The following is a 24962-nucleotide window of genomic DNA, read 5'->3' as shown; positions in this document are numbered from 1 at the left end:
ATGGATTGTTTGCTTCTATTTCTGTGCTACAAGACTGTTTGGATATTTGGTTTGTTCTTATTGAATTTTAATATAATTCTGTTTTTTTCTGTTTTTTTTTTCTTTTTTCTCCTCCTTTTGCTACCCTCCTTTTCTTTTCTTTTCTTTTGTTGTTGTTCAGTCGTTAAGTCGTATCCGACTCTTCGTGACCCCATGGACGCCAGGCCTTCCTGTCCTCCGCTTTCTCCCGGAGTGTGCTCAAGTTCATATTCATTGCATCGGTGATGCTATCTAGCCATCTCATCCTCTGCCGTCCCCTTCTCCTTTTGCCTTCAGTCTTTCCCAGCATCAGGGTCTTTTCCAGTGACTTTTCTCTTTGCATTAGGTGGCCAAAATATTTGAGCTTCAGCTTCAGTATCTGTCCTTCCAATGAGCAGTTGGGGTTGATTTCCTTTAGGATGGACTGATTTGACCTCCTTGCAGTCCAGGGGACTCGTAAGAGTCTTCTCCAGCACCACAGTTTGAAAGCATCAATTCTTCGGTGCTCAGCCTTCCTTATAGTCCAGCTCTCACAGCCATACGTTACTACTGGGAAAACCATAGCTTTGATTATACGGACCTCTGTCGGCAAGGTGATGTCTCTGCTTCTTACTATGCTGTCTAGATCTGCCATAGCTTTCCTTCCAAGGAGCAAGTGTCTTTTAATTTCATGGCTGCAGTCACCATCTGCGGTGACCTTGGAGCCCAAGAAAATAAAATCTGTCACTGCTTCCATTTCTTCCCCTTCTATATGCCAGGAAGTGATGGGGCCAGATGCCATGATCTTAGTTTTTTTAATGTTGAGTTTCAAACCAGCTTTTGCACTCTCCATTTTCACCCTCAACAAGAGGCTCTTTAGATCTTCTTCGCTTTCTGCCATTAGGGTGGTATCATCTGCGTATCTGAGGTTGTTGATAATTCTCCCGGCAATCTTAATTCCGACCTGTGATTCATCCAACCCGGTGCTTCTCATGATGTATTCTGCATATAAGTTAAATAAGCAGGGTGACAATATGCAGCCTTGTCGTACTCCTTTCCCAATTTGGAACCAATCGGTTGTTCCATGTCTGGTTCTTACTGTTGCTTCTTGACCCTCGTACAGGTTTCTCAGGAGACAGGTAAGGTGGTCTGGTACTCCCATCACTTTAAGAATTTGCCAGAGTTTGTTGTGATCCACACAATCAAAGGCTTTAGCATAGTCAATGAAGCAGAAATAGACGTTTTTCTGGAATTTTCTGGTCTTTTCTTTAGACTACTGTAATGTCGGAAACTGAAGATTTTGATTATATTGTTGGTAGTGTTTATTTTATTTGTAAAAACAAAATAAAAATAGATTTAAAAAAAAGAACCTGTAAACAACCGTGAGTAGGGAATGATGAGCGCACAATAAATGCCTCATGCAGAAAAGCTCATAGTGTCTCTTGTTCGCTTTCAGGCATACACACCTCTAATACATATCTTCTATCTAGAATATCTTCAACAAATGCCTATGCGTTTCATTTCAAGAAGGCATTCTACTGGGGGGGGTGGGGGGTTACACAAGAAGCAAAGACTTATGCTCTCTTCACACTTTGGTCTACAAACAAGGTAATCAAAAATGGGGGCAGGGGAAAAGATCCTCTACTTACCTTTTTGCTTTTCTAGGCTCTCCTTCCCTAAACAACAATCTGAATGATTATCAGCATGAGAAAACACTTGAGCGAAGTTGAACTCTGTATCTGTGGTCCACCATCCTTGACTTTCTGCATAACTTCTAAGCTCAGAATGCTCTGCATCCATTTTTGTGGTTAAGCAAAGCTGGTTGCAAATGCACTTTACTCCCTCTATGAAAAAAAGTGGTACACCAAAATAGAGTTAAAAAAAAAAACAGTAGGAAACTCACGTAATTCATTAATAATTAAAAACTTAAGTGAAATCCATTTTGCATCCAGTAATGTCAGATCAACTAGGCATACAGATGACATCATGGATCAGTACAAGACTCACTCCACAGAATTGTGCAAAGCAATGGGTGAATTACCATTCTCAGGATCACTATTCTCAACGTTTATTTTATTTTATTTATTTATTTCATTTCTATACTGCCCAATAGCCGGAGCTCTCTGGGCGGTTCACAAAACTTAAAACCAAAGAGCACACAATAAAAAATATTCAGAGTTTAATACTCTGAAGACTATCTGTAAATAACTAGCATCATTGTACCAGACCATCTGTCTTGCAAAAGACGTTATGCTAATGGAGAGGGCTGAAGAAGAGAAGTAGCTGCTCCTAACACTATTATGTCAGGAGTAACTCCTCTCCATCCCTGACCTCGCTAGCTCTGTGAGCCAATGGCCCGGTTCACACATTAATGCTAACCCAGGATTTAGTATTACATGCATGAGAAGGAATGCACTGCATGAAGCACCAGGCCTGAACACTTCCCCCTCCCACACAGTCTGAAGGAGAAGAAAAAGCCAGAATTTCGTTTCACTAGCAGATTCCTGGCTTGTCCTTACCTGTAAACTTTGTCCTTTCCTTGCTAAACAAACTTCAAACCTTGGGTTGTTTTTCTGGTATATTTAGCAACTGACTATAGTTTCCTTTTAATCCACAATTCCTGGTTTGCACATAAAGACAAACCAGGCATCTGGTAAAGCAAAACTAAATTATGGTTTATTCCTCTTGGTCATCTGAGCCCAGCGCATTGCACAGGCTCATTCCTACTCATGCATATAATGCTAAATTTATGGTTTAGTGTTACATATGAACCTTCCTTTTACCTCCTAAAAGATCAACATTCAAAGCCACGCAGGCACAACAGGTGAGATGTAATTATGTCATCAAACTACACTTGCACTTAGGTTTGCCAGTTTGTTACCCAGAAATGGTGCTGGAATTTTTAAAAGTTCTGGGGCACCAAGGAAGGAGGCTGCGCTGGTTTCTTTCTCCATCTTCATTTCCCACCTTCCATAACTGGTAGGGTTCCCATTTTGACCCAGAGCAGATGGGAGAGGAGGAGGGTGAAGACACTAGTGAAGCAGCAAAGTGGAAGGTGCAGTGGTTGTTTACAGGAATAACTGAATTATGGAGCTGAGTTGGTGCATGAATCATGGGTTCTTTCTCTGGCTTGTTGCGGGAAGAGACAAACCAGAGTTCCTGGTTTGCACGTAAGGCTAATCAAACCACAAAAGGAAGGTCGGTGGTTTGTTTAGCTGCTCCCACTTGCAGCTGGAGTGATTAGGCAGTGATCACCAGCACACTACCTCATTCATGATTATTGATTGATTGATATTTACAACATTTGCATACTGCTCCCCATCCAGTCAGATTCCAGAGCGGTGAACACAAGAAGTACAATAGTAAAAAAGATAAAAGATTAAAATACCATATTAAAATTATTAAAAACAAAATGCCAATAAAAACGGCGGCTGGTCATTTAAGGAATGCTTCCTAGAACAGAACTGTTTTCAGGAGGTGAGGAAGCAACACAGTGTTGGTACCTGCCTGACCTCCAGAACGGGGGCTGCCGCACCAAAGGCCATAGGGCCATGTGGAACCACCAGGAGCATGCCCCCCGATGACCTCAGTGACCAGGCAGGTTGGTAAGGGAGAAGGCGCTCTCTCAGGTATCCTGGTCCCAAGTTGTTTAGGGCTTTGTACACTAGCACCAACACCTTAACCCTGGCCTGGCAGCGAACAGGCATTCAGTGCAGTTCTCTCAGCAAAAAGGTTACATGCTGAAAAGGGGCAACTCCTGAGAACAGCTGAGCTGCTGCATTCTGCACCAGCTCCAGCTTCTGGACCAGCCTCAAGGACAGCCCCACACAGAGCGCGTTGCACTAATCCAGTCTTGAGGTTACTAGTGCCTGGCCCACTGTGGCCTAGCTATCCCTGTCCAGGAAAGGCCGTAGTTGGTGAACCAGCCAAAGCTGGTAAAAGGCACTCCGAGCTGCCATAGCCACTTGGTGTCCAGCGACAATGATGGGTCTAGGAGTACCCCCAAACTACAGACATGATTTTCAGAGGGAATGTCCAGAACAGACAATGAGCCTATCTCCCAGACTCGGGAATCACTCACCCACATGGCTTCCGTCTTGCCAGGATTCAGCTTCAGTTTATTGGCCCTCATCCAGCCCATTACTGAGTTTAGGCACTGATCCAGGACTTTCACAGCCTCTCCTGATTCAAATGTCACAGGGAGACAGAGCCGTGTGTCATCGGCGAACTGATGGCCCTTGGCTCCAAATCCCCTAATGAGAGCTTCCAGCAGCTTCATATAGACGTTAAACAACATTGTGGACAAGATGGTACCCTATGGAACCGCATAGCTCAGTTGCCAAGGGGCCAAGGAATGGTCACCCAATGTTACCCTCTGAAATCAGTCCCGCAGGTAGGACTGAAACCACTGTAACACAGGCCTCTGATACCCACCCCAACAAGTCAATCCAGGAGGATACCACGATCGATGGTATCAAAAGTCGATGAGAGGTCGAGAAGAATTAACAGGGTTGCACTCCTGTCCCTCTCTTGATAAAGGTCATCTATCAGGGCGGCCAAGGCTGATTCAGTCCCGTAACCAGATGGAAACCCAGACTGGAATGGGTCTATAATCAGTATCCTTCAAGAATACCTGCACTTGTTCTGCCATGACCCTTTCAAGCACCTTGCCTAGGAAAGGGCTATTTGCGACTGGGCTGTAGTTGCCTAATATAATTGGGTCCAGAGTGAGCTTCATCAGGAGTGGTCACACTACTGCCTCCTTAAAGACAGCAGGGACCAATTACCTAGGGAGGTGGTGGGCTCTCCCATATTGGAGGCATTCAAGACAAGGCTGGACAGCCATCTGTCAGGGATGCTCTCACTTGGATTCCTGCATTGAGCAGGGGGTTGGACTCGATAGCCTTGTAGGCCCCTTCCAACCCTACTATTCTATGATTCTATGACCACCCCTTCCCACAGGGAAGATTTACCACTCCTTTGACCCACCCAGTCACAATCACCCAGAATTTTAAAAAGTCTAGGTTATTGTGACCTGCAAACCAGGCCAAGGTCTACTCTCACTGGTAATGGCTGTCCAAGAACTTAGGCAGAGATCTTTGTCATCAGCTGCTATTTGATCCTAACTGGATATTAAAAGTGCTAAACAACTATCCCCCGCAGACCAGGCACAGCCCTACAATTAAGCAGATCTCCCTCGCCTTCCACATTCCTTTCAATGGTGGGCCCAATCTATGTACCATCCATTGCAATGAACTATGCATGCAGGAGCACCATGTGAGAATCAGTACATACACAGAACTCTGGTCTGGGTGATATGAGTTAGAAAGATAATGAGCTGGATCCAGATTTAGTCATACTTAGGACAGCATCAGCTAACCTAAGTTCCATCGATTTTAATGGGTCTGCTACAAGTACAGCTAAAACTGGATCCAGCCCAGAGTCACTTGCACAATCTATCGGAAAACAAAGACTTTCCATGTACAATGCAGAACAACTTTGCACATGGAGGACTGGATTTGATTGTGTGCTATTTTAAAGTTCAGTTAATATCAGGGACAATGAGAAATGGCTGTGAAAAAGTCAGCATGTCACAAAGGCATGGGTTCATGGCATGGACATACAAGCAATGTGCAGAATGAGCGTGCTCTCTCTCGCTCTGTGTGTGTGTGAGAGACAGAGACAGAGAGAGACAGAGAGAGAATGAACGTAATTATGCATGTTGAAGAGATTCTCTAGATATGAATGGATATTTCTGCCATGGCAGCTGATGAGGGCAGTTCTGGAGGGGCAGTGATTCCAAGGTGCTATCCAAGGTGCTGAACCTTATCCTCAACATGGGTTCAGCACCTTGGATAGAACTACTAGAGTTTGGGCTGGTTGTAACTAAAACCCTGAATGGAATTACAGCCCCTCTGGAACTGCAGTCACCAGCTGCCACTGTATTTCTGTCACATGAAACCTGCAGGAATGGGGAAAACAAATACTCCACAGGCAGAACAGATTTCCTTATGCAGAAAAAGCATTATGGATCCTGACCCAAAGCTCAACCAGCCAGCATAACAGTAGCTCTGAGAAATTGCCTCCAATAAGCAACAAGCAGGAAGGAACAGCTTTAAAAATATCAAACAGAAACAGGAGATTCAGCCTCCTGTCTCTTTCCATATATACCTACCTGGACCCTAAGATAATTTTCTGAGACCCTTCTCTAGGTGATCCCATTGAATGCGGTGAGCTGGGTGATTACTAGAGTGAGGGCCTTTTCGAGAGTGGCAACCAGGCTGCGGCATGCCTTCCTCAGATCTTAATCCATTTGAGATCTGATTCCTGACTTCTTCCTTATTTTTATATTTTACTGTTTTCACCTTCTTTTCTCAGTGGTAGCCCCCCAACTGTGGAATGATCTCCCCGATGAGGCCCGCCTGGCACCAACACTGTTGTCTTTTCAGCGCCAAGTTACGACCTCTCTCTTTCCTCAGGCATTTGGCAGCATACGACGCATTTTTATTGGTCCTGAATGTGTCTTATGGTTATGGCTGATGGCACAAAGTTGTTTTTAGATATATGTTGTCTCCATGTATACTGTTTGTTTGTGTGTTTTATTTAAATGGTTTTTAAACTTTGCATACTGTATTTTAATGCTTTTGATCTTTGTAAACCGCCCAGAGAGCTTCGGCTATGGGGCGATATAGAAAGGTAATTAATAATAGTAATAATAACCTCTATTTGTAAACCACACAGAGAACTTCATTTATAGGCAGTATAGAAGTGTAGTAGTAAGTAAAATTAAAAAATCCTTGAATAACTCATTACCACCCTGAGGAATGTACATATATTGCTTAGCTTCTTTGTAAGTAGCAGCTTAGGATAAAAATTAAAACAAACCTGTAATTTTTTCTGCAGCCCAGTATTTCCCAATAGTCTCTATTACCCATGCTTCTTTTCTGTCCACTATCAGATAAGTAGTCTGGAATGCATGGCATAAATTCCCATCTTCATAATAATTTCCACCTTGGCCATGTTCTTCCAACAGAGAGACAATGACATCCAAGGCTTCTTTACCTGTTGCACCCCTTTCTAGACCAAGCCTGGGAGGAGGACCACAGAAATAGCAACTTAATTACGGTAGCAGTGGAAGACCCTGAGAAGTTTAAACAACATGGCAAAAATAATGTCGCTTACCAGTTTGTCAACAGATAAAATGAAAACTAAAGCAAACAACTGGTTAACTGCTATCCATTCAACATGCTTCTTTATTGGTTCTGCATGTCATGAAATTAGCTTTTAAAGCCCCTGCCCCCACAATGATGTGTCAGCCTCATTTATGGGTGGAACTAGATGTTATGAGAGAAACACAGTGCAAATCTGGGGGCTGGCATATGTGGAGAGAAGGTATCTAATCCTTCCACTTGCCTGCTAATACTTCCCTGCTAGTTTTAGTGGACCCCAAAATGTAAAGAAAGACCAACTGGAGGAAAATGCAGGGGAGAACTGGCAACAGCAGGAGCAGCCTATGACTGAGCTTGATATAAAAATAGATAATCCAGAAATTACAAATTAAAATAACACTGTTAATAATGATCTTATTGTAAAATTTATATTCGCTATTTTACACACACACACACACACACACACACACACCTACCTATATTTTCAATAGGAGTACAAAAAGCTTCAATAGCAGTACAGCAAAACAAAAACAAATTCTGATTATTGCTAACTAGAGAGCTCCTGCTTGTCTCTTAGCTGGGGGTGGGGTGGGGGATGTGATCAAGACTGGAACTGTAGCACGCAGGGAGGGAAGGGTACACTTGGGACCTTCTCTCCCAAGCCAAATAGCAGCTTCATGGGGGTGGGGGGGATTTTAATTGGGACCATGGCATAGGTAGTGAGAGATGGCCCAAAGCTTACAAGGTTTGGAGAAAGGTGAGAGAACATTGCTATTTACAGTGATAGAAAATGAGAAATTTCTAACCTTATTAAATATAGCATCTCTTCAAGAAGTGTCCTTAGTTTCACCTCCTAGCTCTTCCTCTCTTCCTCCAAAGTATGTTAACATAGTTTGAAACTACACATCGACGCTAAAAGCTCCACTAGTGGATTCTAAGCTATGGAGGGAGCAACCCTATCGAGATCGATGGTTGCCTCTGACCCTGGAGGCGACTGCCTATCCAGTGTAGGGCGGGAGGAGTGGTGAGGAGCGGATCTCCTCCTCACTCCGCATGCCCTGCTTTTGCAACTAGACAGCCTATTTCGGCTATCTAGCCACAGGACCTCGGAGCGCGGGAAGCAGCATCCGGATGACACATCGGATGTGTCATACCGGATTTCTGACTTCCCTGCCCTGGACCGCCCCTGGGAACACCCCATTTTCACTGCTCTGCACTGTTCTTATGAGCGCGGGGCCAATCTGCACTGCCTACGAGGCGGGGTGGGGGTCAGTTCTCCAGGAACCGACCTATCCTATGGCCGTCTATGACTAGCAGCCATAGGATTGAGCCCTTAGTTCATTATGTCAAATATATAAACGGTCATATCCAGAGTTATTCTATGCAGGCAAACACCCTAACAAAACCATAATACTGTTACATAAAATATAATAGATCATCAAGAGGATTAAAAGAGGAGATTAAAAAGACAAACAAAAAACAACAACAGACAATGTTGCTATTTTGGTTCCAAATTCAATGCTTATGCAGACTCATAAAATCAGGATTTTTAGCCAGGGCCAATATTAGAATGCACAGATGAAGTACATAGTGGGTCAAGAAAGGCCTGTTGGAGGTGGTCTTGCAGAGGGACTGAAGGCCAGGTGGGAACTGGCTTGACCGAAAGAATGACAAAAGGTGCAAAGCCAGCAAGAGAGAGAAGAGAACCAATCGTAGGTACAATATGGGAGCGTGAAGGGGACTAAGAGCAAAAATAAGGAAAAAGGAGAAAGGATGTGGTGAATTCTTAAGTGAAAGGACGCTTCTATGGAAAATGACAGAGGTAGGAATCCTTTTACAGTGCGAACAGAAGCTGCTCGGTCCCCCAATTAGGATCAGGACTTGGGCAGGGGGGGATGCACTTGAGAAATATCAGCTTAGCCATAGAGTTGCATGCATGAGTGTGAGTGAGAGAGAGATCTTGGAAGTTCAGCTTCACTTGTTCTACTATAAATTATAATAGTCAATCCTGGAGCTGTTAGCAACATTGGCTTATAATACACTTATGTTATCACAAAATAAAGAAGTATGTACAACGCTAATCTCCTAGATCATAAAATGTACTGCTGCAAAGGAAATATGTTGCACTTCACATCCGATTTTCAAATTTTGTCACAATTTGTACAGAAATGAATTAAAGCTGAATCTAGTCATAAAGCCAGGGAACATTAACTTTACAGACACTCCAAAATGCATAGATTAAGACTCGGGTGGAGTCCTGACTTCAGGGTTTTAGAGGACTCTTTGGCATGGAACATGTGAGGAGTCACCTCAACCTGGAGGACAAGCCAAGAATTTTGTCATGCTACATCTGACCTTGAGTAATTTCTGGTGGCAATATTTGGGAGGTGGACCCTTCAGTGATCATAAGCTAGCCTAGGCCACTTTCACTTAACCTCATTAGCATTAGTTCATTGAATAAAGACCAAAGCTAAGTGTTATTAGAATTAGTACATTTCAAACATCCATAATTTCGTTTAATATTAACCTGCAGTCACACTGATAAATAGGGAATTCAATCCACAACCCTGTCATGATGGGGTATTTCGATATAAGCTGATTTAAATCAGAGCTTGCATCCTGTCAAATCTATGTTTGAAAAGCAAAACTAATTTGGAAATAATGAATGTGGAAAATGTATAATGTCTATTGAAGTTGACAGATAAACAATGATTCCATTATTGAAATCTGCTTTGGTAGGAGAAGGGAATGAGGCACTTAACATAGTTATAAACGTATTAAATATAATTCAAAACTCTTGCTCTCCAGCTATTCCAAATTAATACAACTGTATCTTCCTATATGATGGATCACAACTTGCAAGAACATTTATGAGGCCTACTCATAAGTGTGTGATACTTGAGAACTGTTTGTACTCTCCAAGCAAGAGAACTAAGCAAGAGAAACAATACACTTGTTTAGAAGTCTTCTTCAGCAACTTCGGGACTGCAGTGCAGAAGCGCTTCAACAAGCCCTACCACCGTCTACAGTCCCATTTGCTCCTGTGGTAGAAACGGATTCAGTGCCATTTCCGCTCTACCCTTTCTTTTTTAGTTTCTTGCCTTTATTGTTTAGTTTCTAATGTCTCTCAACATTAAGCTAGTTCCATTGTACTTTACAAACAGGACTGGCTAGAGTAACCATGCCAATCGAAGTGGCATAGAATAACATGATTTTCCAGTGTTCATTTGCCAGCATTCAAATGTTAGGCAAACAGTTTCCACTGGAATGCATGAGCTGGAGTAGGCCAACAAGAATTCAATTATTTCAAGCATACAAGTAAGAGTTCTAAGCCACAGTAGGATGTCTTTACAATGAAGGATAAAAAAGAAATCCACAGGCTGTGCAGATTTACAAAATAGCTCCTCCTTTTTCAAACGTGCTAGACTGTATTCTTGGTTTCTGCATCCTGGCCTTTCAGCGAAACAATGCTTAACAAAAGTGCCTGATTATTACTTAAAGGAAAAGGCTACTGCGTAGCAAAATATTTGGTAGTTTCAAGAGAAATTAAAACAAATATCACATTCACAACTCATAAGGGAAAGCTTAGACTGAAGACTTGACATGACCTGCGCCATAGGGAACCTTACGTAGCACAAGTCCACCAGCTGCTACACAGAACTGGCAGGGTATGGTCGAGAGTATATCATCCTAAGAAAACTTCCTCCATTCAAAGACATGGAAGTGTAAGAGCACAGCTTCATCTAACATAGGATTTAGCCAAACCAGGAGTAAAATAACTGAAGCAGGAGCCAAATAGCCTCTATTAGCCTGCCACAGGATTAATCAAAATGGCTGTCACCTCCCATTCCCCAATGAAGATTTAGACTGAGTACTTCCAAACCCAAAGAATGTGAGGAAAGAGGGACTGGCCAGCATCACTTCTGCAGTTCACCCCAAGGTAAATGCCTGGGGCAAATAAAGAAAGCCATATAACTCTCCTGCCCTGCACCAGAGTTCAGATTGGTGTGGTTAACTTGCCAATCTGCCTCATTAAACTGCAAGACACAGCTTAAACTGGTTCCGGTATGAGCTGTCTGAAGAAGGTGAACTGTGGTCTAGGAGTAGACCATAAAGCTAAAAGCAGACTTGTACCTGCTCTAGAAGCAAATCAGAGGTAAAAGGAGGCAGAATTGCTCATGTCTCTTTCCCTTCCCTCACACCCCCACCTACCCAAGGCTTCTTCAAAGACAGTTTGTTTGGTTTAATTGATGTATTTTTCATTGTGTTTTTAATAGATTTGTTTTTATGTTTTAATTATGACCCTGTATTTTATCACTGATAGCTGGCATCAGCACTGTTTTTAGTGGAGAGGCAGGATATAAAGTTAATTAAAGAACAATACAATAAAATAAAGACATAACGTGAAAGAAGTCATGAGAGTTACAGAAACACAGTGGAAAGGTACAGTCATATGATGACTCAGCTGCTATCTCTTTCCATGATTAGCAAAAACATCATGATGTATGATGCTCACTATTCCCAAACTCTCAAGCTGAAAGGGCACTTCTCATATGACGAGGTTAATATAATATGTGCAACCTACATATTTATGCAAAAGAAATGTTTGTGTTGAACTTAACGTGCAACAGTGTACATGTTTTTTCATATGCAGAGTGCACCAAAGCAATAATGTTACGAAAAGTACAGTTTGTGCTAAAATTTCTTGTGTAGTCTGTAAAGAAATAGTTGGATAATCTACTTCTAACTCATTGATATTTTGTACTAGTACTGCAGTTTCTTTGCTCAGAACATTTAATAGACCGAATGACTGATTCACAATGTAGTCATTAAAATCACCCACCTGACAAGATCCATTCCTAGTAGAGCTTCAGTTTCAGAGGCTGGCTCTTTGGTGACAATAGCTTCATTTGCAATGAAGACTCCATGTTCATTGGCTCCCATTTCTGCCCCCCATAGCCAGGAAGGTCTGCTCAGTGCAACAGCATGCGTCTTGGACACCTGGTCAATCTCAATGTATGTGCACTACAAAAGGGGGGAAAAGATCCTACTGAATGAGATTACATTGATCCAGAAAAAGGACAGTATTATCATATTTACATGTCACCTTTGGAATATTTTTACTTGCCCTAGGGAAGTAGCCAAGTGGCAACTTACAAGCTTGTTCTTATAGGCCATGTCCACACATCACACTAAGCCATGGTTTACCACATTGTGCATGAGCAGGGATGACCTGCAGCAATCCTTGGCCTTATGTACCCTCATCCTTCTCCCACATTGCTGAGAGCAGGACTTCGGAAGATTTTACTTTTGGTTTTAGTTAACCATGGTTGCCATGTTGTCTGGGATGACAAATTATATTTAACACTATGGGCAGAATCCATTGCTACCCATCTGCTAGTGGAGGTAGCCACCGATTCTGGTCCGTGTGCAGCCAGCCCCACCACTTCCAGTCCATGTGCAGCCCCTACCGCTTGTGCAACAGCAATTTAGCGCTTCTGGAGGCAAGCCGAAATGAGCTGCAAAAGGCAGCTCTGCCAGCCTGCCCCCTTCCAGAAATAAGTGTTTCCACTCATTTGGGGGCTTGCTTCCAGAAGCACTAAATTTCCAACCAGAAGTGGCAGGGCTGGCCACGCGTGGACCGGAATTGGCAGCCAGCTCTGCTAGTGGATGGGCAGCATTGGATTCTGCCCTACCGTCAGTTTCAAACAAGATCAAGCCATGATTTCTGAAGCTGGCTTGTAGAAACAAACTATAGTTAATGTTGACCACAATTCCATGTCTGGATGACATGGCAAACTGTGATTAACTAAACGTAGAAGCGAAAGCTTCCAAAGTCCTTCTCCTGGACATGTGGGAGAAAGAGAGAGGAGTGCAGTGGGCCAAGGCTAACTGCAGCTTGTGCAGATCATATTAAACCACAGTTTAGCGTGACATGCAAATATAGCCAGATCCCTCTCCAACCCAAGAAGTTACATGGATCTAGCTGTAAATCTGTCCTTGGCCATAAAGGATACCAGTGTTCTCAGGCACCCAGAATAGGCAGGTGATATATAAGTTTTTCTAAAAAAAAAAAAAATTAAACATGTAACTTTCTGGCAGACATCAACATAAACTAGTAGCCCTGGTGGAACAGCAATAAATGAATTTCAAGTAGTAGGAAAAGAAGTCAATTTGGTTTTATAACAGATCTTTTTATTAAATATACAGCTGACTAGGATAAACAAGTTTGTCCACCTCTAATAAAAGCATATCTGCTCAAAATATGTTAATAAGACTTTATAAAGGGGATGGAAAAGCAAGTGTATGTAGCTTTCTCTTCTTGTAAATTCTGGGATAGCCTTTCATCGTGAAGCAGAGCATGGTACTTTTTTCACTAATGCCTTTGTCCAAATCACAATCTGACTCGATTGGTGTCAGAATGGCAGTGCTAGGATTCAAAGTACAGTAGAAATGGAACAATCAGTGCTCTTCATTATAAAAACAAAAAGGAAATGGCTTGGACTTATGTCTCATCGGTAACAGAAAGACTCCAGGATATTTGTGAACTGAAGTTAGCATTTTTGTACTAATATCATAAAAAAGTAAACGATTTGTTTTGAGGTTGTACAATTATTGTTAAAAGATAAAATTAATGTTGCTCAGTCTTCCTTTTGAACTGTTAATGTTCATCTTAGACTTCTGTTTCTGACTGCTTCTCATTTTCATTTTAGCCAATACCGACGCTTTCAGACGTTTTGTTTGGAATCCCTCTAACTCATCAATTCAATGCAGGATTTGTAGTATCTGGTACTATGCCAGCATGAAGTACACAAGTAGCCTTAGAGCAGCCTTCCCCAACCTACTGCCTTCCAGATGTGATCTACAACTCAAATAATCCACAGCCAACATGATGGGAGCTGTAATCCAGCACGTCTGGAGGGCGCCAGGTTGGAGAAGGTTGCCTTAGAGAGATGCAGAAGGTGTGCTGGGTCATTTGTCTCAGACTCTGCTCTCTTCCTATGTGTCTGATGATCCATGATGATAAATTACCAGTCCTGTTCCATTAACCTACACAGCCTCCATGCTACCAGCCCACTGCATAATACTGCCTGTTCCTTCAGTCTCTTCTCCCCACATAAAGCTGCTTGGTGCAAGATTAAGCAACATGGTTTGCTCTACTAGAAGTCTCCGTTCCTTTTGTACCAAATCTCAAAAATCCTGAGTATTCTTCAGTATTAAGAATACTTAAACTTGCATTCTCAACAGTGAAATTTCCCTCACAGCCTATTCTTCTCATATTGTTTTCTGCTGCTAACAGGAAAATTCACAGCTCATATTTCCATCATAATGCATGAGGTACCATTTAGCCCTAGCCTTTCTACTGCATTACAAATGAGAACAAATCTAGCACATTTTGTGTGTAACATAAAAGTGTCTTCCAGCTTCCTCTGTTTTAGCACCCAGTTTAAGGGGCTTCTTGGCTGCCGTCTCATAGTTCATCTGTTGCAATAAAGTTGGGATGTTTTCATTGTACCAGAATGAGGCTGAGGGAGAGCCTGAAATCATCATTATAGTATGTCCTAAGAGCTCAGAAATCAAAAGTAAAATGATTTTGTTTTAAATCACCAATTATAATCTGCTCTAGATTTTTGAAATCTTAACACTTACTTTCCAAGTAAAATACCCCAATCAGGCAATTTAATTATATTTTCCAAGTTAAATACTGCCAGTCATTAGATTTCATTCCCCCTGCCCACTCCACTACTCTGTTAGGAGTAGACTGTTAGCAGGCAGACGCAGTCAGAGAGGTCTTTGACAGGGTAATAGAGCCTCCTGGCAGTGGCTGGCAGATCGTCATCTAGGAGCTGATCTGGGAGCTGCTCTCACAAAGCTCTATGGCTCCTGCCATTAAACAGCTGTTCCTAGAGCTTCTTCCTGGAAGCGGGAAGATGCTTCACAATGGACTGAGATGAAGGTGAGCTTTGGATTACTGTGGTGGGGTGAGGGTTTGGAGGATTGCTCAGCAGAGCTAAGTACTCGACAGATGACAGGAGGGTTTTTCAGTGGGGGGTTTTTTGTGGTGGCACTGCAGATCTTGGGGACTACACAGCATGGCCGAGGGAGTCTCCTGGGGCCCATGGGTTGTGCACCCCTGCACTAGAGTTGAAACAGAACCATCAAGGTATTAGAATTTATTAATGGAAAATCTAGCAGGTGTAGAAGAACCAGGTATATGTAGTTCTCAAATGTAAGTTTTCTTTTTTATTTCATTGTTATGTAAATGTTATGGAATTAATGCATAAGAGTGTACTAACAAGCTAAAGTTTTTCAAGCAAGAAACTTTAATTAGACATATCAAGGCACTGCAGCCAGGGGAATTCTCACAAGGTATTATATATTCAAGGATGTGGCCATTTAGAATACATTTTGCTCATCCTGATGAATCTCTACTTTAACTTCCTTGTAATATAAAAAAGTGTTACTATTAACTGCCTTTATGATGCAGGAGACAAATATCAGATATTTAAATGAAAGTTTTACCACAGAATCAGTACTATTAAAACTGCAAATATTGGATCATAAAAATCTGGTGCTTTTTATTATTTTAAACATACTGCCACACATTTGGAGAGGAAACCTATCTTCTCCTGTACATAGTGGTGTAGCGGAACAGGGACAGGGGAGGGGGAAATGCCACCACTTTTTTGCACAGCAGGGATGAGTGGTTAGCCAGCAGGCAGGCAGACACTAGGAAGAAAGAGAAACTGGCCAAGTAAGCGGAACAGAGGAGCAAATATATATGTAAGGGTATTTTTACTAAATTAGTCCTAAATTTTTCTAAATTAATACATGGAAACACATTACAGAGCTATCAAAGTCATTCTTTTTCTTCTCAAAATCTATATAAGCATAACACTTTTGTTAGATCAATCAAAAGATTTTTTTTAATGTGCAAGCTTTCAAGATCTCCAGACCTCTTCATCAGGCAAGATGTTACAAAACGCAGGTTTGGCGGGAAGGGGGGAATGCTTCTCCCCATTCCCTCCATCCATCAAACCTGCTTTGGCACCATGTCAGGAACCCGCGTGTTTTTCCCAAGGCAAGAGGCAGATCTGAGCTACAGTTGGTCTTTATGTTTTTAGAAATGGAGAGCAGCCACTGCTTATCTCTCCCAAAATGCATTGGCTGGTGTAATCTGATACCTGCGACACCTACCAATGACTAATTCATTCCATCCACGAATCTCCATTTTGCGACTGGGTCTAAACTGCAGACTTCATGGCTGTACCATCTGGCCAAAAGCGTTCAGAGTGGATAACAACAGTTCAGAATAATATAGATAGGCTCATGACTGTTAAAGGGCTTACAGTGGAAATAAATGGATTCAGGTTAGTCTATATTTGTCAAGATCTGACAACAATAACTTGTCAAACCCACAAGTTAGGTATGAATGAAGCTGTTTTGTTTACCTCAACTTTGCATCCTAGATCATGAGTAGCAGCAGCAAAGTAAACTACCTCCTGTACCTCATCCCTAGGCCGTGCAGAATTCTTTCCAACTACTACAAGGCCATCTTTAGTACATGGTGGAAATGCAACAAAACAGTAACTGGGAGGTGCCAAAGCCATCCTAAAAAATAAAATAAAAATGAAAAGAGATATTAGGAACATAGGAAGCTGTTTATACTGGGGGGAGGGGATCTTCACGACAACAGAATGATAACCGCGTTGGAGTATTACCTGGATTTTCATGGAATAGGCCTTGATCCATCAAGGACAGACAAAGCAAGATAAGCTGACTGTACCTTACCTTTAAAATCTGGTTTTCCAGGGTCACACAGCACTTGAAAGGAACGTACTTCTGGAAGGGAAGGGGAGGGGAGGGGAGGGGAGGGGAGGGGAGAGTAGAACTGAATGTCATCAAACTGGCAGGTCTGCTCACCCAATGACAAAAGCTTGTTTCCCACCCCTGTCCAGGCTCCTCCCTGCTACTACATTATTATGAATGGAGAGCAACTAATTTTCCCCATGTGTGCAGATTTCCCCAAAGAAGCCAAAATCCCCGGTTCTTGATTGCAGCATCTAAAGGCTCCCTGTGAGAGCTTGCCCCACCCCAATTTCACCCCATTCCAGCAATCTGCTGTGGAGTTATTGCTCCCACACCACTTTTCCCCATGTGGGCACTCCTGCCTTGAGAAGCCAAAATCCCAAATTCTCAAGTGCAGCATCTCCCCCTGAGAGAAGCAGAGCCCCCCAATTTTGCCCCATTCCAGCACTCTGCCATGGAGTTATCGCTTCCAACCCCACCTTCTCCTTCTCCCTGCTCGCAATGAGAAGCTTCCATAAACTGAAATATTGTTAGTGCAATAAAGGAGAGAAGGGACTTTACATAACAATGCAGAAATGACTTTACACCAGAGAAACTACAGAACATCGATTTAAGAGAGCATTAGAGATGCAAAAGAGTACTTTAGGGCAAGTTACTAAAGGTAACCTTTAACCCTTTCACTGCAGGGGAGTGAGATTTATTTCTTATATTTGAGTAAACATGCACAGAAGGGGGGGATATGTTAAAGATTAAAAGCAGGCTACCTAAGGTGAATGAGTGTCCCCACTACTGGGGTAATGTGAAGGGTTGCTCCTAGGGATTTTCTCAATAGGAAAGCTACTCCCATTGGGGAAACAAGAGGGAATGGGGCATCCCACCCTCTTGACCACATAACTGCCAGGTCACAGAGACACACCCAGAATTTAATGCCGGGGGGCATGGCACACTGTGGTAAAACTGCCAGGGAGCTGCTTTCAGTAAAAAAAAAAAAACTGGAGTAAAAGGAGTTTCAGAAAATGCAGCTTTTCCAAAAGGGAAGTGGCTGTTTGGCAGCAGATTGGTGACAACGTCATCTGTCACAAAGGACCTCAAACTGCTCTAACTTTGCACTAAATTTCTCATGAGGGCAGCCCCCAGGTCAGACTATTTCTCTTCTCGGTAATTTTTAAATACCGCAAGCACAATCTCTAATGTTTATTTCATCGCGTACTACAATTTACATACCTGATAAAAGATTAATTCAGAAAAATAACCATCCAGTCTCAATCCCACCAATTAATTGTCTGAAGCAGCCTAATGGATAGCCATGCCAGAATGTCGTGCGGTTATTCTTTTACTGTCTCAAGTCCCCTGACAGAGAGTTATCTTAATGATTTAGAAAGTACTTGGCAGATCATGTGCCATTAGCAGCCTGTTACCACCATACTCTGGAGCTGATTCTTTGGGCTTCTTCACACAGAGCTTTTATTCTGCTATTGAGACTGGTTACTCATGGAACTTTGTGGGTCCTTTAGATGAGGTTATTAACCTCCAGGGCATCTCCTGCACTAAATGACCTTTATTCCATTTTTAAACAGATCGGAGGTAATGAGGCATCAAATTACCCCACTTGGGTTTGGCTTGAGTTGCCTCTGTGAGAAAGGAAAAGCCATAAGAAGAGGAGCTAGCTCAATGAAACATATGGAAGACACAGATAAGGGGAAGAAGGAGGGAGAAAAGGAAGCACATGTAAAGGGAGTCTGTTGTGATCCTGCATTTAAAATGAAAGCAAAAAGCCCCGTTTTATATGTGGGATTTTAGGCTCATGTAGAGATGCTCTTTGGCTCAACTCAGACATCACAGGAAATAATGATTTGGAATCAGATGGCAAACCAGAATCAGAAACTATGGCTCCAAGTTGGCTGCAAACCATAGCCTGGCCTGATGTCTGGACTGACATACCAGTTACTTATATATCACTCTTCAAGCCAAAGCCTCTCACAGTAGTTCACATAAATGTAAAACAATAATAAAATCAATATAACAAAAACAGCAGAAACCTAAATAAAAGCCAGTTTAAAGAAATCAATAGAAACTGAACATACTGAAACTGCACCTGTTGATTAAAAGGTATCAGACGTTTGGGAGTGCTACAACCGAAGAGGCTCTGTCTTGTCTCAGTCAGCAAGGCTGAGGAAGGGAATGCAAAGATGGGCCCCTAAAGCAGATTTCAATATCCAGGCAAGTTCATGTGGGAGAAGGCTGTCCATAAGTATAATTATGGGTGATTGCTGCACCATAGAAGGCTGACTACTAAGCAGAAGGAAAATTAAAGCAGTCATGGAGTTCTAAACCAGGGATGGGCAGAAAGTAGATCTCCAGATGTTTTAGACTTCAACTCCCAGAAACCCCTACCAGCATGGCCAATGGTCAGGAATGCTGGGAGTTGAAGTCTAAACATCTGGAGATCTACTTTCTGCCCACCCCTGCACTAAAGCATGATTTGCCCATATATTTGTTATCTCACACCATAACTTAGGCCCTAATCCATGGTTAATGCAAACCATAATTTGGCATAATACCAGAACTGAGCCTTTGATAAGGTATGTTGGCCTCTGCATTCACTCCGCACACAAGGCCATTTTTAAATAACTTCCTGCATCACTAGTTGTGCACATTTACATTTCAGTGACATATGAAAAAAACAAAGTTCTCATGGACAACATCCTTGTCCTAGGCCAGCATGTTATTTAGTAGAACTCACCTTAGAACTGGAGCCATGTGGAGAAACCTAACAAGTTTTCCAACCTCTGATCCATATGAATCATAACAGCCCCACCTCTCACAGCAAGGAGGGGGACTGGGAAATTCACCATTGGGACATTAGTCCATATACAGTGATTGCAACTTCTAAAAAAGGTCTATTTCTCCACTAGTAAATTGTTCTTTGCATATGGCAGGATGACACTGATATCATTTGTTTTTTAAAAGCTGGATGGGTATGTTGCTTGTAATTATTAGCCCTCATCTCCAAATGAGGAGACTGACACACTTCAGCCCTACCGTTTTGTTTTTTAAAATGCATTATTCATGCACAGTTAATTAGTTCTGAGACAAAATTGCAGCAGGTTGGTCTGATGCAGAACTTACCAGACAAGACAATGGTCAAAAAGCGATCTCAAATTCCCGTATGACTACTGAAGTGACAACTTGCAAGTAATTTCTCACTGTCAAGTGCTGCTTGATGAAAATTAATCTCAAGGGAATTTGACTGTATAGTGCTATTTTTGCTGCTGTTTGTTCAGCTAATGTCTTTCTGGTTACTATGCCAATGTGCTTAATACAGGCTGGTATGCTGAAGGCTAAACAACTTTGAATATGTAAATGTATTACTTTCTAGTAACATTTCAATCTTAGGAGCCCTAAATGGAATTTAGATTTTACAGAAAGCCACTATTAAGAGCTTCTCTAGACAGTCTTTGGGATTGCAGTGGTGTGTGCGTGCGCGCGCACGTGCATGCCAAGCGTAACACGGATCTGGGGTGGCTATTGTGGGAAATGAACAGCAAAGTTTATTTTCTTTCTTTCTATAACTCCTGTCTGGAAGACAAGGCTGCATTCACTGGCTTGCAACTAACACAGAGAAATCAGGTGTGTTGTGTTTGAGGGTGTGAGTAGTGGCAAGTATCCCAGCACCGTGCTATTTTTCAGTTGTTAAATGTATTTTTTTTAATCACATGGGGTGTCTAATTCTCAACTATAGTGATGTTTATATTTGAGTACATTCAATCTGCTTCCATTTTGCATCGAAACCAGTGCAGGCCTTGTGAAATTAGCTCACTGGAAATAGGTCAATACTGTGTAATGACTTGCACAGAAACAATGAGATAGCAAGTAGAGGTGGGGGACGGGAGGGGGTTGTCTACCAATTGCCTTTTGTTTCAGATGGCTGGAGCCATTCGCTTCTGGTGCAAATACCGTCACTAGGAAACAGCCTCACTAGGAAACAGCCGACAGAAAGCCTAAACAAGTGTGGGAAAAGCCATGCTTGCCTTTCAGTCTGAAGGGTTGCTTACTGAACTGAATGAGAGGGTGGTCTTCTTTGCTCTTTCACTTGCCTTTCTGACTGCGCACCCTGAAGCTTTGATTCCATTAAATAACCTCGAGATGCTCCTTATTACCTGTTGGGAAACTTTCAGGCATCTCAAGTTAAATAAAGCTGGCCTATTTGGTCAAGACTTGGGGGAGGGGGCAATACATGCCTTTGAATATGCAGAAGCATTTTTCTGATCTATTTTTTGAGGAGCAGCAGCCCAAAATAGCATAAGCTTTGCAGGAAAACATATGTTTCTGAGACCTCTTAAGGAACAGAAAGAGACAGGTGGGAGCATTTTTGCTGCAAGGAAGGTATGCACGACAAAACAATACATTACAGATAGCTCTGCTATCTCTTGCATTCTCCTTCAGGCAAAAATGCAAGTATAAATACTATGACTGGGTTATTTTTTCTTTATTAAATATGAATATTTAAAATGACTATGTTTATGGCTTCTCCACGCACAATGCTCTAAAACAGGTTTCAGAATTCCTGCAACTGCACAGTTCATTCTAAGGGCATCTCTTTGTGCACAGTAATACATACACACCATATTTGATAATATATAGGTCCTGATTTAGATGTGTCTGCCACATCTACCATCTTTCAGCCTCAGTTTCAGAGTAGGATGATCAGATGCACAGGACTCTTATACTGTATCTTTAGTAATTGTATAGAAGAGGTTTTGGCTGGTGTGCCTTGTCATGCAGGAGTAAACAACACACCATCTTCAGAAACCCCCTCTTTTACACAACTTTTATAGGTTCAGGAGCCCTTTCTTCCTTTGCCTTTGGTCGCACTAGCCTTGACCAAAGCCCAAGGGAAAACTAATAAGGCTCAAGAAAAAAGCCTTATGGGCACACATAGTCACAATAGTATATCTCATATTAAAAGCTTGTGATCTCCTCACTTGTCCTAAATTTGACCTAAAAACTAGCCCAATCCTGTCGAAAAAATCATCTCACAGAATGCTGAATGTGGAGTTTTGGTCAAGCACACAAGATCCTATTGCTTGAGTTATCAAAGTCTACCATAGCTAGGATACTGCCTGCTAAAGAGAAATTATTCAGGCTGTCCTTGCAAAAGCTATTGCTGTAAAGAAGAAATTTGTAAGCTTTCCTTAGCTGATGTACCAATCAAGGTATATTTGAGGAAAGATAACTCAAAACTAGACTATTTTCCTTAAAACTAGTCTTTCAACTAATTAAAGAGTTGAAATCGCTTCCACTACTAGTCAGCAAAAAGCATTAAGTTTTATGCTCAAAAAACTTATAATTTGTTATCAGATTATTTCCTGAACTCTGCAAGAGCTTGCCAAAATATTTTTTTCATTAATGAGTTACCTTTAGACATCTGAATACTAACAGAGCATGCTTTATTTTATACACTGATTATTTGTTTGCTACATACACACATAATTTTATTACGTAATTTGAATGCAGACTTGTCCCACAGAATCTGTAAGAAATGGCTGGTTTTGCCCAACTTCAAAATAAAGGCCTCTGAATGAATTAACCAAGTTTATCTGCACCATCTGAAGTCACTGTCTGTATGCCAGTCTGTGTGCCAGCCTTTCATAAAGAAGGGACCTGATGGCTGTATCAGGGCAATTCCGGACGAGGCTTTTATCATGTGATTGTCCTGCCTCATTCATGGAATTCTACAGGGAGTCTAGACAATGTCTTCATCTTGTAACCCTCCCGTGTTTTCCTACCACTTCTTCTGTCTTTTTTTCATCACACACACACACAAACGTTGAGGAGGAAAAGTCAGAATAGCTGCACAATGCCTTTTGCTGCTGGAAGTACTAGGAGCCCCCCATCTGGAAGCACCCTTAAAGAGCCAGAAAAGGCCCAAACCAGGAGAACCTGACATGCCCTTTACAGTAGCCTGGGTCCAACATACGCAAGAAACTATATCAGCCTTCCCTAACCTGGTATCCTCCAGATGTGGCCAAAATCTCCCAGCCAGATTCTGGGAGCTGTAGTCCAGCACATCTGGAGGGCACCAGGTTGGAGAAGGATGAACTGCATCTAGCCTCATGTTCCATTCTTGACTTCCAATACTATTACTTACCAGCGGCACTTTCTTAATTTCAAGGACACACAGAAGTGTGACTGTTCATCAGCTGTAGAACAGTTCCCTCACTGCAGAAGTAGGAAACTCTTTTTTGTTGTTGTTGCAAGACACATTCCCTTGGGGTAGATGAGGGAGAGGGCCGCAGTGGCTTAGTGGTTAAGATGCTGAACTGCAGACCGGAAGGTCAGCAGGACAGCAGTTCGAGACCCGAGTGCTGCGTGACGGAGTGAGCTCCCGTCTTCAGTCCCAGCTCCTGCCAACCTAGCAGTTCGAAAGCAAGAAATTGCAAGTAGATAAATAGGTACCACCTCGGCGGGAAAGGTAACAGCGTTCCGTGCACCTCGGTGTTCAGTCATGCCGGCCACATGACCACAGAAGCATCTTCGGACAGCGCTGGCTCTTCGGCTTAGAAACGGGGATGAGCACCGCACCCTAGAGTCGGACACGACTGGTTGGGGACACCTTTACCTTTACCTTTACTTAGATGAGGGAGAAGGCAGGGATGGGTGGGGCCAGACCCCGAATGGGTGGGAATGTCCCTTCTCTCCCCCCCTCCCCGCCCTCCTACTGCCAGGAGAAGGCCAGATTGCTCTTGCCAGAGGTCTGATCACTTGCAGAGGGCTTTTGAAATTTGGTTGTCCACTCCTGCCTTGCAGATTTGTTTCATTTATATACCATCTTTCTTCCACTGAGTTCAAGGCAGCATACATGGTCCTCCCCACTCCCTCAATTTTATCCTCACAGCAACCCTATGCGGTAGGTGAGGCCTTGAGATAATGACTGGCCAAATAACGCCCAAAGAGATCCATGACAAATGAGGATTTGAACCCATCTCTCCCCAGTCCTAATCCAACACTCTATTAGACTACACTAGTTCACAGACACACTGAAGCCCCAAATCTGAGTGTCTTCCAGAAACAGTGAAAAACTTTGGGTGGCGCTTTGGCGGCCTGGGATGGCATAGCTTTATGATTTAAACATATTGTCACTTGCATTGTTGCCTTTAGGAAGAAGCATGTTACAAATCAAATGACAAAAACAGAAGCAGGAGTCTGGAAAGGGATGTATTGATAATTTTAAAATGTATATTCTGTAAGCAATAATGCAAACCCTCAATGCAATAAGTGTAGCTAGAGTGTTTTGCAGATGTAATTGCTACTTCATGCAACAATGTATCACTACAAAATTCCACCATCAAGGTCTGTGGAGTAGGAGGTGATTAGATTTTGCAATTTACTGCATATACTCGAAGATTTTAAAGAGCAGTTTTGCACCCCAAGGATAGCAGCTGGCTTCAAAATCCAATGCCACATTAGGCACACCCCTGTCTGCCAAACAACATTAGATTGTTTTAGAATATACAGAAGAATTCTCTGTTCAAATAGCTGGATGTCACACAAAAACTAAATATGAAAGGTCATCCAAGAATTCTTCAGAAGCCTGCACACTTCTGTTTTGAAGAACTGTGTTTTCAAGGAGGGTAAAGGCTCTTTGTATCTTTAAAATGCTACATCTGGACTGCAAAATAATTGTTGCTGAGCAACTGAATAATTCTGTGGCTCCCAAAGGCCTGAGTTCAAGGATGATACAATAGTCTGCGATAGTGGACCACTCTGGATATTTGCTTCAAGTGCACTGGCCCACTAAAACATAGTCTACACAATTCTCTAGATTAGGGATGAGAAGAAGATAATCTGGGATCTACTGATAAATCACTAGATTTGCAGTAAATTGGGAGTCTGAAACTCTTGCCAATCATTTAACAGCAGCAACAACAAAAAGGCTTTTTAAAAAGGCTGTTAGAATCCCTGATCTGTAGTAACTCAGATGCA

At 42.3% G+C, this 24962-nt stretch overlaps 1 protein-coding gene across 1 annotated transcript in view; it reads right to left on the bottom strand.

Annotated features, from left to right (window-relative positions):
• SCRN1 (secernin 1) overlaps positions 1–24962 on the bottom strand; it is a 50639-nt gene that overhangs the window by 20974 nt on the left and 4703 nt on the right. Inside the window, exons 2-5 of the mRNA XM_084858442.1 lie at positions 16619–16778; positions 12010–12191; positions 6883–7085; positions 1647–1841 (exon numbers count right to left, since the gene is read on the bottom strand). Of these exons, the coding sequence (XP_084714568.1) occupies positions 1647–1841; positions 6883–7085; positions 12010–12191; positions 16619–16777 (739 nt within the window). The 5' untranslated portion in view covers position 16778. The remainder of the gene's footprint in view (positions 1–1646; positions 1842–6882; positions 7086–12009; positions 12192–16618; positions 16779–24962) is intronic.

This window comes from Heloderma suspectum, chromosome 5 (genome assembly GCF_057233095.1).
Source record: "Heloderma suspectum isolate Gila_16-S chromosome 5, 16-S_ref, whole genome shotgun sequence".
Taxonomy (NCBI): Eukaryota; Metazoa; Chordata; class Lepidosauria; order Squamata; family Helodermatidae; genus Heloderma; species Heloderma suspectum.
This window is presented reverse-complemented; position numbering and strand designations above follow the sequence as displayed.